Below are 16,975 nucleotides of genomic sequence, written 5' to 3' on the forward strand. Positions count from 1 at the left end.
TATATATATATATATATAAAACGATTCTCAAAATAAAATAAAAGATAAAGTTCGGTTGCAAACTTAATTGGTTATAGCCAATAACTACAACTTCACTCAATATCTTTTTATTGGTTATGAATTTTGTTAAATTCATTATTGGATAATATTTTATTTTCTTATATTTTCAATGCTTCCAAAATTTCCAAATGATCAAAGATCAATAACTATGAATCAAATAGTAAATAATGTTCAATTGACACGAAATTTGACGTGCGTGTTAAATATATAAAAAAATATGCAATTCAATAGTTAGATTTTTTAAAATATATAATCATGTTAATTTTTTTAGCAAGAGTTGTAATCATTAACTACAACTATGTTTATACTTTATAGGCAACCTTTGTCCTAAAATAAATGTTTAACAATCCAGGATTGAGGGAATACAAACCAAGACTAATTTATCGCAACAAGACTAATTTATTGCAAGGGTCGAGGTTCAAGTATCTAAGAAGGAATTTTACATACATATATACTTAGATTAGGTTAGAGTATAATTTTTATTTTGTAAAAAAAAAAAAAAAAAAATACTGTGTAGTAGGGCATATAATTTCAAGAAAAAATATCTTATAAGTCTATTACCTGGACTCAAAATATAAATATAAGTACAAAGACCCACCCACGAGGGGGCATGCCCCAATCAAATGGAAACTCTATAATTGTGTTAGCTATGATGTCAATATCTATGTCCATAGTAGGACGGGAATTTGGGCCACTGTCCCCGTCCTTAAAATTGAATGCACGTGGTGGAAAGATTAAATCTAACTTCAAATCAAAGTCTCCAACAGTTGAATTTTTCTGTTTGATTCGATAATAGCATTAATTTGTGGCGGTTATCAACTCTTCATGGCCATGGGTCATGGTGCTACCTTCTGATTCCATGCCCTGCATGTGCACTTCTGGTTGGTGGAGCCCCTTCAATGCAAATCCCCTATCCCCAATTATTTTCTTATTTTTATTTCATGGGTAACAATATTATATGAAGCAAGCGCACGATTACATGTTATGTATTATTATTGGAATATTCACATGTGAGTAGTGTGAGTTTTTTTTTATTGACCGTAAATAGCGTAGTTGGTTGAGAAATGAATCGACAAATGCACATGCTTTTGATTTGTCAAATTAACAAGCTAACAATATATTAAGGTGTTCTCAAAAGGAGGTAAACTCGTTTACATACGAGGAAGTTGACGACTCCAATGAGCCCGTCGACTCCACGTACGAAGACGGAGGTATGAGAGCGACGATATCGTAAGCCGACAACCTCACCTTAATACCCGACGACGTCTGTACGAGACGACGAAGAACCTTAAACGGATCCAAAGGCCGACGGGAAGAGAGGACCGATGGGAATGAAGAAGCCTATGACGGGTCCAGCGTGGCCTTGCTTGACGCCCATAGATATCTATACAAGAAAATATCTTACACCCCACGATTAACCCTAATCAAGAGAGTCTCCATAAGGAAAGGATCCTGCAAGATACGTGTATTAATGAGGATCTCCCCTACAAGGAAAGACCTTCCCCGCCAAGAAATGAATGTTAGCTCTACGCTATTATAAAAACCTCATAAACCAAGGTAATTTATCCCAGTTTTGGTATTGTAGAGTTGTGAAAGTTCTCTAATTTAACATTTGGAGAGTATTTGGTCGGTACCACATCAGTACTTTTTGTTAAGTTTTCTTTGTTTCTGTTTCGCAGGTTCTGTCTAGAGCACGTGAGGACCGTGTGGCTCACTGACGATTTTCGGCATCATTAGTTGGCGCCGTCTGTGGGAAACTGAAATAGTAATAACCATACTGCCACTTCCCAAACAAAGAGTTATACGTTACTCACTCACTCGATGGCAACCAACAACAATATCGGAGATGAACCATGCACTACTGCCCTCGAAAGACAGGTACGAACCCTAACCGCGGCTGTGGAATGCCTTACTAAGTAAAACCATGACTTGGAGGAATAGATGCGCCAAAGGGATGATGGGCCTAACAGTCACGGAGAGGAGCAAGAGGGCACCAGCATCGAAAGGAGGGACCAAGAAGGATCGGAAGGCAGCAATGCCCTGAATAGGCAAGAGTGACAAGATACTAGCTGTCCATCCGTCACAAATACGACAACACTGCATATGGTCGTGGAGATGCAGATGATGAAGGAGAGGATGGACTTCATGATGAACGCCCTCAAGGGATGCGTGTCAAATGACCTTGACGATCTGGTTCATTGGACGGACTCGCCATTCATAGCACCTGTCACTTTGTTCCCCCTTCCTGCAAAGTTTCGTATGTCGCAAATAGAAGCCTATGATGGGTTAAAGGACCCTTTGGACCACTTAGAGTCATTCAAAACCCTTATGCACTTACAAGGTGTTGCGGATGAGATCATGTGTTGAGCCTTTCCAACTACGCTGAAAGGTCCTACAAGGGTGTGATTCAGTAGATTGACGCCCAATTCCATTGGTACCTTCAAGGAGTTGAGTGCGTAATTTGCCTCACACTTTATAGGGGGCATACGTATAAGAAGTTCATCGCGTGCTTGATAAGCATTAAGCAACGAGAGGACGAGACACTAAGGTCTTACATAATCCGTTTCAACAAGGAAGCCCTCTCGATAGATGAAGCTGATGACAAAATATTTGTTGCTGCATTCACCAATGGTCTATGGAAGGGGAATTTTTTGTTCTCCTTATACAAGAATGACCCGAAAACCATGTTAGATGTGCTTTATCGAACTACTAAATACATGAACGCAAAGGACGCGCTATTAGCCCGAGAGGAGAAACCCAAGAAGAGGGAAAGGCAAGAAGATGCATGACAGGAAAGGGGACGGAAGATGACTAGAACCAGGGACTGATGAGAGGATAGGCGCGTCAAACCCCCCACTAGAAGGTTCACCAACTTCACCCCGTTAACTGCCCCGATTGATTAGGTGTTAATGCAGATCAAGGACGATACGATCTTGACGTGGCTTGGCAAGTTAAAGAGAAATCCCAATAAGAGGTCCAGAGACAAGTATTGCCGTTTTTATCGAGATCACGATCACAACACATCTAAATACTATGACTTAAAGCAGTAGATTGAAACCCTAATCGGGCAAGGGAAACTACAACGGTTCGTCAGCAAGGAAAAGGTAGACCCACTACAGGAGTAAGCTGCAAGAAGGGATAACGAGCACCCTAAGCCACCCTTAGTAAATATAAGGATGATCGTAGGGGACACCACAGCTATCAGTTTGTCTAGAAAGGCACGTAAGACTTACCTAAGGATTGTTTAGAGCGTCCAACTAACAGGTGTCATTCCAAAGATAGCACGGGTCGACAACCCCATAATTGGGTTCTCAGAGGAAGATACTCGACGTCTCCACCACCTACACGACGATGCATTTGTTGTTAGCATACAGGTAGGGGATTACAATACTTATCGGGTCCTAGTTGATAATGGAAACTCTACTGATATCCTCTATTACCTGGTGTTCCAACAGATGAGGATCGAGAGAGAACAACTCGCACCGACTAATGCACCGCTTGTCAAATTCAGAGGAATGAAGGTATACCCCCTCGGTGCGGTTACATTACCCATGATGGTTGGTGATTACCCTTAACAAATTACGAAGGATGTCACATTCCTTGTCGTCGATTGTTCATCTGCTTACAATGCCATACTGGGCAGTCCTACCCTCAATTCTTGGAAGGCCATAACTTCAACCTATCACCTAATGATCAAGTTCCCCACTGAGTACGGAGTGGGAGAGGTATAAGGAGATCAAGTAGCGGCTCGCGAGTGCTACATTGTCATGCTGGAGATAGATGATCATTTATAAACCATGTGCATAGAAGAATAACGGACGATGGTAGAACTCGTGGAGGGGTTGGAAGAGGTACTCCTTGATGATTCTAGGCTTGAGTGAACGACCAGGATCGACACTCTCGCTTGCCCACCAGTCTGTTAGGCACTTACAACATTTCTAAGGGAGAACTTGGACGTCTTCGCTTGGAGCCACAAAGACATGTTGGTAAAAAGCATTCGGGAGGATGACCATTTGGACGACCTCAAGGAGACCTTTGATACCCTTCGTTCTTCTAATATGAAGTTGAATCCAAACAAATGCACATTTGGAGTGACGACGGGTAAGTTCCTAGGGTTCATGTTGTCCCAAAAGGGTATTGAAGTCAACCCAGACAAGGTGCGGGCCATAATGGAGATGACATTGCCCAAACGTTAAGGAAATACAGAGCCTCAACAGCAAGGTAGCTACACTAAACAGGTTTGTCTCAAGAGCAACGAACAAATGCCTACCTTTCTTTCGTACATTGAAGAAGTCCTTTGTGTGGACGGTCGAATGTCAACAAGCATTCGAAGAGTTAAACGCATACCTTTCTTCTCTACCATTGTTGAGTCCCTCCAAACCAGGAGAAGAATTGTTTCTTTATATGGCCGTCTACCAGCTGTTGTTAGCACAGCCTTAATCAGAGAGGATGACAAGGTATAGAAACCTGTATGCTACATGAGTCGAGCACTCCAAGGTGCAGAAGAAAGGTAGCCCCTAATGGAAAAACTAGCCTTCGCTTTAGTGACCACAGCTTGCAAACTTAAACCATATTTTCAGGCGCACACAGTGATCATTCTGATAGATATGCCTTTGTAGAGGGCAATAAGCAGCCCTGAAGTTGCCGGATGGATGGCTCTATGGGCAATTGAGTTAAGCGAATTTGACGAACAGTATCGTCCACACACGACCATGAAAGGACAGGTAGTTGCTGACTTCATCGCAGAATTCACCAATATGGAAGGCTAGGGGCAGGAGAATGTCCTTAATGGAGTATCCACACGAATGGGTCATCCAACAAACAAGCTGGCGGAGCTAGTGTAATACTTCATTCTTCAGAAGGAGATGAGATCGAGTGCATGGTCTGTCTCGATTTTCCTACAACCAATAATGAAGCAGAGTACGAAAATTTAGTAGCAGGACTGGATCTCACCAAAGCAGCAGGAGCCACAATTGTGGTTGTATACTATGACTCCCAAGTAGTCACGAGTGAAGTAAATGGCAACTATGAGTGCAAGGGTGAATGGATGAAGAAGTACCTAACACAAGTGAAAAAGCGAACGAGCGACCTTCAAGCGAAGTTTGTTCAAATCCCATGGGAGGAGAACAAGCAAGCTGATTGTCTTGCCAAGACTGCATCAGTGAAACATATGTTCATCTCTAGTCAAGTACTATCATTTGTTTAGATCTTACCATTAATAGACGACATTAGTGTACAAGAGATAGGTTCCGAAAACAACTAACTACACCAGTAATCTCCTACCTAAAAAACGGCATGCTACTTGACGGTAAGGAAGCTGTAAGGAAGTTAAAGATTCAGGCAGCACGGTTCGTGCTAATCAAAGACATCTTATACAAAAGAGGCTTCTCTCACCCATACTTAAAGTGACTTAGTTCCGAGAAGGCAGACTATGTTATGAGAGAAGTCCACGAAGAAATCTGCGAGAGCCATTTCGAATCACGGTTTTTAGTGCACAAGCTAGTATGGGCAGGATATTATTGGCCTACCATGCAGAAGGATGCCCATGCATATGTCAAAACTTGCCACAAGTGTCAGAGGTATGGCAACCTCATCAGACAACCAACAGAGGAGCTCACTCTAATGATGGCCCTATGGCCTTTCACTCAATGGGGGTTGGATATCATGGGCCTGTTCCCAACAACAATCAGATAGTTGAAATTCCTAGTAGTTGGCATAGATTACTTATCCAAATGGGTGGAAGCTAAAGCTCTAGCCACTATCACGGAGAAGAATGTGCGAAGCTTTGTATGGAGGAACATCATCTGCAGGTATGGCATACCTAAAGTACTGATCTCAGACAACGGGAAGCAATTCGACAACAACTCGTTCAGAGATTTTTGCTCGCAGTTAGGGATCAAGAAGCTCTACTCCTCACCTGCCCACCCTCAGGCTAACGGACAAGTTAAGGCCACGAATCGATCCTTACTTAAAATCATCAACACTCAGCTCGAGGGGGTAAAGGGTATATGGCCGGAAGAATTGCCAAGTGTTCTATAGGCGTACAAGACAACGGCAAAGACGCCTACAAGAGAGACACCGTTTTGACTAGCATACGGAAGTAAGGACGTCATCCTAGTTGAGTCGGACTCACAAGCTACAAAGTAGGAAACTATGATGAGAGTAGGAACAATGAAGCTATGCGCTTGCAGCTTGACTTGGTGGATGAGGTTAAAGTAACGGTTGAACAAAGATTAGCACGGCACCAGAACCTCATTGCAAAAAGACTACAACTCAAGAGTCAGGCACAGAGACTTCTAGGTTGGAGATCTTGTCTTGAGAAAGGTGACAGGCAATGCAAGAGATCCGTCCCAAGGAAAGCTAGGACCTAATTGGGAAAGACCTTACAAGATCACTTCATGGTAGAGGAAAGGAACATACCACCTTGAGACGCTAAATGGACAAAAATTGCACCCCCCATGGAACACGAAGCAACTGAAGAAATACTACCAGTAGACAACGGCACGAAGAACAATACTCCTTATTTCCAGTTTACTTCCTTTTAGTTAATTTTTACTATCTACAGTAATTTTTAAGCCCAAATGGCAACTTTTTTTTTTCAAGAACAATTTTTTACTTTTGCACGCATTTATCACAATAAGAGGAGTTATTTAGATATGACCTGTGTATGTATATGTCTCTACAAAACTACATGTATGATTAAGTCCACAATTGGACGAATTCGTTATTAGGTTCACAAGTGGATGAGTTCATTATTAAGTCTACAAGTGAACGAGTTCATTATTAGGTCTACAAATGGATGAGTTCATCCCATGGGGATGCCTTGAAATTATTAAGTCCACAAGTGGACGAGTTCATTACTACATCCACAAATGGACTTATCCCAAGGGATGCTTAGAAATTATAGTTCATAAGTGGATGGATATATTAAGTCCACAAGTGGACGAGTTCATTGCTACGTCCATAAGTGGACGGATCACCCCAAGGGATGCTTAGAAATTATAGTCCATAAGTGGACGGATATATTAAGTCTACAAATGTACGAGTTTATTACTAAGTCCGTAAGTGGACAGAGATATTAAGTCTACAAATGGATGAGTTTATTACTAAAGTGAACGGAGATATTAAGTCCTTAAGTGGATGAGTTTACATCCCAAGGGTAGTAAAATTATTAAATAGCTGATGGGTTCATTGCTAAGCCTATGGACAGACAGACTTGTCCAAAGATACCCAAAAGATACTAAGTCCCTAAGGGGCAGGCGCACCCAAACAGGTGAGTGTATCCTCACATGTATGCTTATCCCAAGGTGGACGGACATACGCATATCTCAAAACAAGAATCAACACATAACAAAAGCATACCAAAAGCGACAGATGTAATAACAAAGTATTAAACATACGGTGTAAATAAAAAAGAAGTGTTTACAACAAGGCCCAAAAACAAAAGGGCACTTAATATTGTCCGAAAATAAGATGGGATACATAAAAATTTAAAAATTAAAACTAGGTTGAAGGATTCTAGGCATCCAAGGCAAAAGGGCTCTCAGCATCTTTTGAAGGAGGGTCTTCAGCAGACGGGACTAAGGGAGCAATGGGTCCTTCGAGAGCAGGCTGAGTAAGAACCACACTGTCATCTTTCGAATCCTACTCTAAATGAGTAGTGTTGTCACTCTCCTCACTGATGGTGTTAGCACCTGTAGGAGTCGTCGGCATTGGGTCATCCATAGAGATCTTGGACAAATCAAGGTTTGGATAGATGAACCTAACCTGCTTCAGGCAATCATCAAAACCTTCACCATAGTAGACGGCACACGCATCAATAAAAGATTGCGAGGCCTTAAAATCCACCATGGCGTCGACTTTGGCCTTCTATGTCTGCTCATGAAGGGTCGTTAGCTCCGTCTCCAAGCTATTCTTGTCCTTTTGCGCCTTCTCTCGGAGGTTGGATTCTTACTTTAGTTTTTCAATAACAACCGTCAGTTCCTTGTTGAGGGTATGAACGGCCTCCTTGTACTGATCCATCTCCTTGTTTTGAATATCTTGACACTTTCAGAACCGATGGATCACTCCCTCTTAGGTGACACACCTGTCTTGGAATGCCTTTACACGTACTGACACTTGAAATAAAAAACAACCGTTAGCAAGAGAATAAAATATGAAATGAAACAAAGTATGAGAAAAACATACCCTAGCTAGTTCGAAGAGACCCCATGCCCCTAAGTCTTCTGTCATTTGCTTGGCACAAGGGTCCAAGTTCGTCTCCTTAATGATGGACTCAACCATCTCAACGGCATGTTCCTTATGCGTAAGAAGAAGACGAACGGTTCCTAGGGTGATAGGACTAGTCGCTGTCATTAGACCTTTACTAGCTCCATGGCTGGGTTTGGAAGGCGGCGGCTGCTTTGATTGTTTATCACTAGTAGGAAAGCCCCAATCCTTTCTTGAGTGGACGGTCATTCTTCCCATTGCTCTTTCACTTGGACACTCCCTTGGTGATGCCCTTAGGAATTGACGTTGAGGCCCCCTCCTTCTCCTTTTGCTTGTGGGCCACGGTTGACATCCTTATTAAAGCTCTTTGTTTCCCTGCCTCCATTTCTGCAAAGGGTAAAAGACAAACATTAGATAAGTAGGCATAAATATGAAGTAGACGGAAGGAAAGAGCCAAGAAATAAACTTACGCCTACGAGAATAAGCGTTTAGTCTCAGAGTTGCAGGTGTTGGCTCAGGACCACCACAGTAGGCATGCAACATGTCGAGGGTAATGAGTTCCTTACACCTCCGTTTGTCGAAATGGATGTCAAGCACCCGACAGATAAAAGCCTTTTGCTCGTCAGTTATCCGCGGACGAACACTAGCTGAAAAAAGAAAAAAATAGATGACGTCAAAAGCTTAACAAATAAATAGGGAAAAGTTAAAATGCTGACGGTACTAGACTTGAATCCTTGACAATACCCCAAGTATTGTCAAAACCATAAGGCATCGTCACCCATTCTTCCCGACAGCATACCTAGTCTGTCCCTTGGACAAAAAAGTATCTACCTTTCCAATTTCTATTAGAGTCGGGCATGTTTGACACTAGTCTAAGTGTCTTCTTCCTCATTGCAAAATGATATATCCCTTGAGATGAGGAGATATGTTGGGGTCTGTAGCACTAAAATAACTCGTCCAGAGTAAGCTGATGGTTCCTTCCATTAAGATGACCCCAAAGGATTTCAGCCTTTATGAATATCTTCCAAGCATTTGGGGCAATTTGGCTAACAGATAGATCTAGGAAAATGGCCAACTAACGGTGTAATGCTGTTAATGGCAATCTCAATCCTATCGCGAACATGGTGTCATGCATGCCGACGTCCACGGTCTTCCCAAAGTAGCACTTTTCAAACTTTCTGGGCAGATGGATTGGAATATTATAAGGGATTTGGTAACGATCCTGTAAATTCTTGAAAATCTTAGTCATCATTGTCGGCTTGAAGTCGTTGACTGTCCATATCACGGAAAGGATGAAGGGACGAGTGTGACCATCCCCCGAGCTTCCTCAACTTCCTCCCTCAAGAGCTCTCTTGTCACCTTCACCCTTGTCTTCGTCATCTTCTCCTTCGCACTCCACCTCATTCTCCCTTTCTCCCTCATCATACTCATCCTCATCTCTCTCTCTTTCCTCTACTTCCTCTTCGTCATAATCTTCCTTTTCGCCAATTGGAGAATGGGCAGATGGTTCCCTCTCTGATAACTAGGATAAGCCCTCCTCAGGCCCATGACTTGACGGGTAGGCTTTATCGTAGCCCGCTCCCTCATGGATTGATGATGACTGCTCACTTGTTGCTTCTCTATCTCCTGACATCTATTCACCCATAAACGACGTAGGTATTCTAAGAACCTATCTGACGGGTCTTTCTATAGAAGTGACGACTAACTAGAAAGATGGAAATAGAAAAGGAATGAAAAGAGAAGAGGACTTACAAGATTAATAGACGATTTTGTAGAGGTGATGGGATCAGCAAGTTGATGGCAACAAAGGTGACGAAATGACAGCTCCCTCCCTCTTAAGATTTGCAAAGATGAAATGAGGAAAAATGAGAAGAGGTGGTGAGCTATTTATAGGACGAAAGAGCACGGGAAACGAAGTGACACTTTTGTTTAGAAACAAGGCCAACCAGCCTGTGCCACGTGTCCTAGCATTTAATGAAGAATTCTTAAAGAACCATTAATAAATGCCCTCACCTCAATACCCGACGATGTCTGTACAAGACGACGGAGAACCTCAAACAAATCCAAAGGTTGTCGGGAAGATAGGACCGACAAGAATGAAGAAGCCTATGACGGGTCCAGCGTGACTTTACTTGACCCCATGGATATCTATACAAGGAAATATCTTGCACCCCACGATTAATCCTAATCAAGAGAGTCCCCACAAGGAAAGGATCCCGCAAGATACGTGCATTAATGAGGATCTCCCCTATAAGGAAAGACCTTCCTTGCCAAGAAACGAATGTCAGCTCTATGCTACTATAAAACCTCAAAAAGCCTTACAAACTAAGGTACGCATAATTTACCCCAACTCTAACACTCTAGAGTTGTGAAAGTTCTCTAACTTAACCTTCAGAGGGTATTTGGCCGTTACCACACCGGTACTCTCTGCAAGGTTTTTTTTTTTTGTTTTTGTTTCGCAGGTTCTGCCTAGAGCACATGAGGACCATGTGGCTCACTGGCGATTTTTGGCATCATCAAATCTCATGCAAGATCTAATTAGTTCTGTTGTAGTATATACTATTTTTGCCTAGTGAAAACAACTAACCAAATTCAGAGAGATTATGAGTTTCAATTAGTTGAACTGGTTAAGTGGGACATCATAGGTATAAGTTTAAATTCTACTAAGCTCATAAATGTGAAAAATGTGAGTATGACATGAATGAATCAAATGGACTAATTTATGAAACCCAACTCCCTTGGTAAGTGAAGCACACTTAATTATGAAGTCTTGTTGGATCCACTGTATTAGTGCCAATATAAACAATTACCCAAATTCAGAGATCTAATTAGTTTTGTTGCACATACTTGATTTTTGTTGAGAGAAACAATTATTCAAAGAAACCAAGCTTAAAAATGCAAAGAAGGTGAGCTAGACTTGAATGAAATAAAATGGACTTACTTATTAAGTCTAATTTCTCAAAAACTGACACACTAGCAGAAGTGGCAAATTTCATCGCCAAACCCAAATGGAATTTTTTTATTTTTTTTTATTTTTTTATTTTTTATTTTTTTTATAACAAACACACGCGCACACACACAAGGAACCTAACATGAAAGAAATTAAATTGACAACACTAAATAGTGCAATGCTTATTTGGCAAGTAGACACTAAATTAAATTGACAACACTAAATTGCTTTACAACCCCATATTTACCTTTTGGAATATGAGATCTCTCTCTCTCTCTCTCTCAAAAAGTAAATGGATGGGAGGGCAATAGGAATTGGGAAGCTCTTATCCAAGCACATTTAATTATGGAGTCTTGACTAGAATCCACCACATTAGTGTTAATATATAATCACACTCGAGAAGTATGAGATAAAAACTACTACAAAGTCAATTGGAATTGAAAATAATCATGACAAAACCCCTTTTTTGTGGTTAGAAATCTCCTACTAATCATGACAAAACTTAAGCTAGCTTATCTGAAGTTGTTTTTTTTGTCTCACCTTTAACATTAAAAGAAGCTTTGTCTTTTGGTATCCTATATTTTCTTATGCTAACTTAATCGCTAAAAGATAAGACAAAAAAATGGTTTTAAGCAAATAAATAGACTTATTTTCAAAAAGTCATTTACTAAAAAATTGGGAGAAAAAGTATGTTCAAGCAAATAAACTAGCTGAAAATATGAGATGCCAAACGTTACGGGCATAATTAGGGTTGTCATTTTTTATTTCAAGACCCCGATTATACAATTGAAACATTAACTACCCTCAAGGCCTAAATCACCCTTTAAATCCAATAAAATTTTATCAAGATTTGGTCTATTCCTTTTTATCAATCATCAATTCAATCCCCAATTACACATTCCAAGCATCAATTTCAAGAAATTATTACTGATAAATAAAACCTATCCATGGAGGTTTGATTTGAAGAATAAAACTACAAAATAACTGGCTAAACAAGCTCGAGTAAGGCCGAATTGGATTGACCACAACCTAAGGCAATTGTTTCCAACATTGGGTGGACAGTTGTGGGTTGTGTCAACATAAACGAGGGATGGAGAGAGAAGTAGGGGGATTGGATTTAAAATGATGCTTTTTTATAGTTTGTGAATTGAATGAAGGTATTCCAAGTGATTCAAACCCATAGTTGGGTTTAAAATGGATACTTTAATATTGCATTATCTTCACATGTATACCTCCTACCTGATGAGTAATTATTGTGTAGTCTCGGTGCAGTATTCCGAGACTACCCAATAATTTTTGGAAAAATTACATTTTACCTCCCTAAACTATACCCCATGTTACACTTAGCACCCTAAATTATGTGGATGCACACTTACCACCCTAAAGTATTACCCCTTGCACACTTTGCACCCCACTGATAAGTTAGCTATTAATTTGGATGGAATTTAAACTCATGTGCAAGTCATGTGACTGCTGCAAAGATGGCATATAATTAAAAGACCAAATTACCCCTTTCAATCTCTTAAAACAACACAACTCGCCCTCTTAGTCTCAGTTCTCAGCATGAGCTCTCATTCAGTTCCAGTCCTATCTTTCTCCTCTGTTTCTTTTACTTATTTCATTTTAATTTGTTTTAAATAGGCACAAGCTCTCCTTTATATTGGGTTAATATACATCTATTGATTTTCTATGATGGTGAAAGACTAATTTACATTGGGTTAATACATATACTGATTGATAGCATGCTCTCCTTTGATATATGAATACAATTAGCATTCTTTTATATATGTAGCCATGGGTTCCAGTATTGTTTGAAAATCTATAAAATCCAAATTCAATTTCTGCTTAACATCAATACATTATATTCTTAATCCCTAACCTTTGTAATAAGAATAGGGTTTAAGGAATCAAACTTGGACCTTTATGAAGCACTCAAAAATTAAAATGAAATAAGAAAAAGAAACAGAGGAGAAAGAAAGAACTAAAACTAAACTTGAGAAAACACAAAATACTTGCTACACACAAACTAAAACTGAGGGAGAGACTAAGTTCAGGTTTTCAATTTGGGGTAATTTCAGTCTTGGGTTATTTGGGGCTGGGACTAGGATCGATGGAGTGAAGCGAGAGATTGAGAGGAAACGAGAGACCTGTGATGTTGAATGGAGGAAGAAGGCGAGGACTGAAGTTTAAAGGCCAAAAAAAAAAAAAAAAAAAAAAAGAGTGCCATCGAGAGGGAACACATGAGAGGGAGATGTGTTGTTTTAAAAGATTAAAAAAAAAAAAAAAAAAAAAAGAGTGCCATCGAGAGGGAACACATGAGAGGGAGATGTGTTGTTTTAAGAGATTCAAACGGGGTAATTTGGTCTTTTAATTATATGCCACTTTTGCAGATGTCACATGACTTGCACACGAGTTTAAATTCCATCCAAATTATCGGCAACTTAACAGTGGGGTGCAAAGTGTGCAACTAGTAATAGTTTAGGGGGGTAAGTGTACATCCGCATAGTTTAGGATGCTAAGTGTAATATGAGGTATAGTTTAGGGAAGGTAAAGTGTAATTTTCCCATAATTTTCCCTACCTAATTAGAGGCTTGGAATGGTAATAATAGCCAATTAAGTTGCCAATAATCATGTAGTCTAGGCTGATATGTATGTTATTAGTTAGAGAGAACCGAGCAAAATGGAATGGGTAAACATTGCTACACATCATGTTACACACAAGTTTACACACCCATTAAATGCACTGAAATTGTGACTTCAAATCATAATTTCGAACTTCAAAATATGACTTGAAGTCACGATTTCAGTACATTCTATGGGTGTGTGTAAACTCGTGTGTATAATAAACACCACCCAAATGGAAATAGCCTCATCAAGACATTAATTCAAGAAGAGTGAGGGACAGAGCAGGTAGGGGAGGATAGCCAACAAAGTTGCTTGCTCCATGCCTCTCTAGTTTCATAACCCAGCATACCAGAGTACACGCTCCCAGTATACAATTGAACAATGTGCAAAATATCACATCTCAGTATGCGTTAAGAATGCTAAATGCCAATAAATTAAGCACAGGCTCACCCATCTAGCAGATCGAAAAAAAAAAATGTAGGTATTGAAAGAAACTAGTTTAAATGTTTAGTGGAGAATGGGCAAAAACCATAAAAGCAGTGACATCATCTGCGTATGAGGTCCAGCAAGAATGCATGTTAAGCCATGGATTTTTTCTTCTCTTCCTCAAGCTGCTGCAGTTCTGCCAGTCTTTGAGCCCATGCTCTTTCCCTTGCCACAGCAGCCATTTTACGCTCTACCCTCTTTATGTTCTTCTTCCTATTAGCCTCCTGCAACTGAGCCTTCCGTTTCTTTTTCTCTGCCTGCACATGCCCAACATCCAGATTTCATTCAAGAACACAATCAACTATACAAGTAAGTAATTTATATCTGAGGCCTACACATAAGCCTGTCTATGTAGGAGATTGCAAGTGGGGCAGGGAAAAAAATCTCAAAGCATATCAATAAGTAAACAACAATAGCACTAACTAAGCCTTTGTCCCAAAATTTTTGGGTCAGTTATAAATTCTTAACATACTAGTCAGGGTCAGTCACATGAATTCTTTTCCACCATACTATTCTATCCAAAGTCATACATTTTGTAACTTCCTTTCTTGATATGTCTTTTTTTATAACTTCTACTAATGTTATATTTGGTCTTACTCTACCTTTTTTGTTCCTTCAATTTGAATTGAATCGCTCATTCTCACCAGTGTATTAATTACTCTCCTCTAAACATGACCAAATCCATTTCAAGCAACTCTCTATCATCTTTTCATTAATAGGAATCACCTGTATCTTTAAGTGAATTAACTCATTTTGAACTTGCCCTATACACGGAAAAATAGGATTCACAATGAGGGGGCATTCAAAACCACCTATCAGACTTCAAAAAGTATTTCATCTGTCACACATGAATAGAATATTTTCAAGAATTGACAACAATTAATGAATAAGAAATCTGAAAATTTTCATTTAATGATATACATTGCATGATGAAGGATCTTAAAGGGTGTACGCAGGTACTACAGATATATACATATCAATGCACATATATATCCAGGAAAAACTGAAGTTAGTTTTAAAAACACAAAGACAACATCCATTTTCATAGGATGTCCCCGTTTAATGTGTCAAGAAACTCAACTGGATTTGTTATCACTGCCCCTTTTGATGTGGAAAGCTACACTATGATTGAACCTTGTAATGATCCATAATAAAGTTAAAAAAAATAACGACAACACTCAAACTGAGTACATTTTGACCAATCTACTAACAAATGGATAAAGCTAGGCCAGAGGTCGAATTTTCACATCCGTAAGGAAAACCTTATGGATGTGTTAACTGGTCACTTCACCATTAGTAATGATATCTTAGTTACAACAATATATGCAGTTCCTGTCCACTGTTTTCTTAAGAGGGAAGTGTTAAGTGTGAGAAGATAAGCGTTCGCAGAGTTTAGTGGATGTGACAAACAACAGCCTATCCCCAACTCCCCAGAACAAAGGTTGAACTGGTTCCATGATGGTTGAGTACTTACTGTATCAGTTCCAACCTGCTTATACCATTACACATTTCAAGCTGCTATTGCATTATCATGATTAACAAGGAGCCCGTAACAAATCAAAAATCTGAAACCATAATCTGCAACATTCATATTTCAAACTTCTAGTCAGAAGTTTGTTAATCTTAAAAAATTAATCTTCATCTAAAAAGCTTCACTTGCCTAACGATTAATTATGCACAAACTACATCTATAACAAAGCACAAGAGAAGAGAGTTTCTGAATCATCCTCTCCAATCCAGTTAAGGATGATGCACTAAACAAATAAATACAGTTTAGCTAAAACCAATTAAAACGTGAAATGAAAAGCAAAACCCATTTTGGAAATAAGTTGTGTTAAGTGTATTCAGAATCACAAAAAGACGCACCAATATAAAAGCACGACGCTGCCTCAAACGTTTTTTCTCATTCCTTCTTTTGACACTTCCTTCATTGGGTCTATTGGGAAGTATGGGCTCGCCTGGTGTGTACTGAACCCAAGCATACGGCCCTGCAAAGCAAAACCAAAATTCAATTCTCTTTTGGCTGTAAAGGAAAAAAGAAATTGAACAAAGAAGTGGAAGTGAAATGAGGAACGCGAACCTGGTGGTTTTGTGCTGGCTCTTTTGCGACGAGGCTTATCCATGGGCCGTCTCTTTGGGAACCGAGTGTCTGTCATTTGTCAAGCAGTGCAAATGGTTGGAGATCGGAAACCATGGAAATGGGGCTTCGCGGTGAAGTATGGATTTAGCCTTTTAGGGGATGTGAATGTGGATGAAAACGGTGTCGTAGTGGAGGATCGGGAAATTAGGGTTCTTGATAACGGTCGAATTAGGGTTCTTAGAGCTCCAATTCCAAATCCCATTTCTTTTCTTTTTTTTTCTGAACTGTCAACTGCTTCAACTGTAAACAGTGAGAGTAAGAAGCGAGTGACCGGAGTGAGGCGTCGAAGAAGAGGGAAAACATTTTGGGCCTCAAATGTGATGGGCTTACTTTAAAAGCCCAAAACGGAGAGGGACCATGCGACAAGCCCATCCCACTAGTTTCGGCCGAGCATACACATGACTGGATTGATCTGTTCCAATCACGTGTATTGGGCCTTTGTTAATGATATATATTTACATTTCAAAATGCTCATACGTGTTAAATGAAAAATATAATGCATGAGA

General features: G+C 39.9%; 1 protein-coding gene across 1 annotated transcript; it reads right to left on the reverse strand.

Moving 5' to 3' along the window:
* Nucleotides 1-14,102: 14,102 nt before the first annotated feature.
* LOC112000872 (uncharacterized) lies at nt 14,103-16,742 on the reverse strand. Its single transcript, XM_024033042.2, is given in 5 exon segments — nt 14,103-14,586; nt 16,196-16,317; nt 16,410-16,485; nt 16,487-16,542; nt 16,545-16,742. Coding segments are annotated over 5 exon segments (546 nt in total). The 5' UTR covers nt 16,672-16,742; the 3' UTR covers nt 14,103-14,421.
* Between the last annotated feature and the right edge of the window lie 233 nt (nt 16,743-16,975).

Source organism: Quercus suber, unplaced genomic scaffold (genome assembly GCF_002906115.3).
Source record: "Quercus suber isolate HL8 unplaced genomic scaffold, Cork oak 2.0 scaffold_447, whole genome shotgun sequence".
NCBI classification, from domain to species: domain Eukaryota; kingdom Viridiplantae; phylum Streptophyta; class Magnoliopsida; order Fagales; family Fagaceae; genus Quercus; species Quercus suber.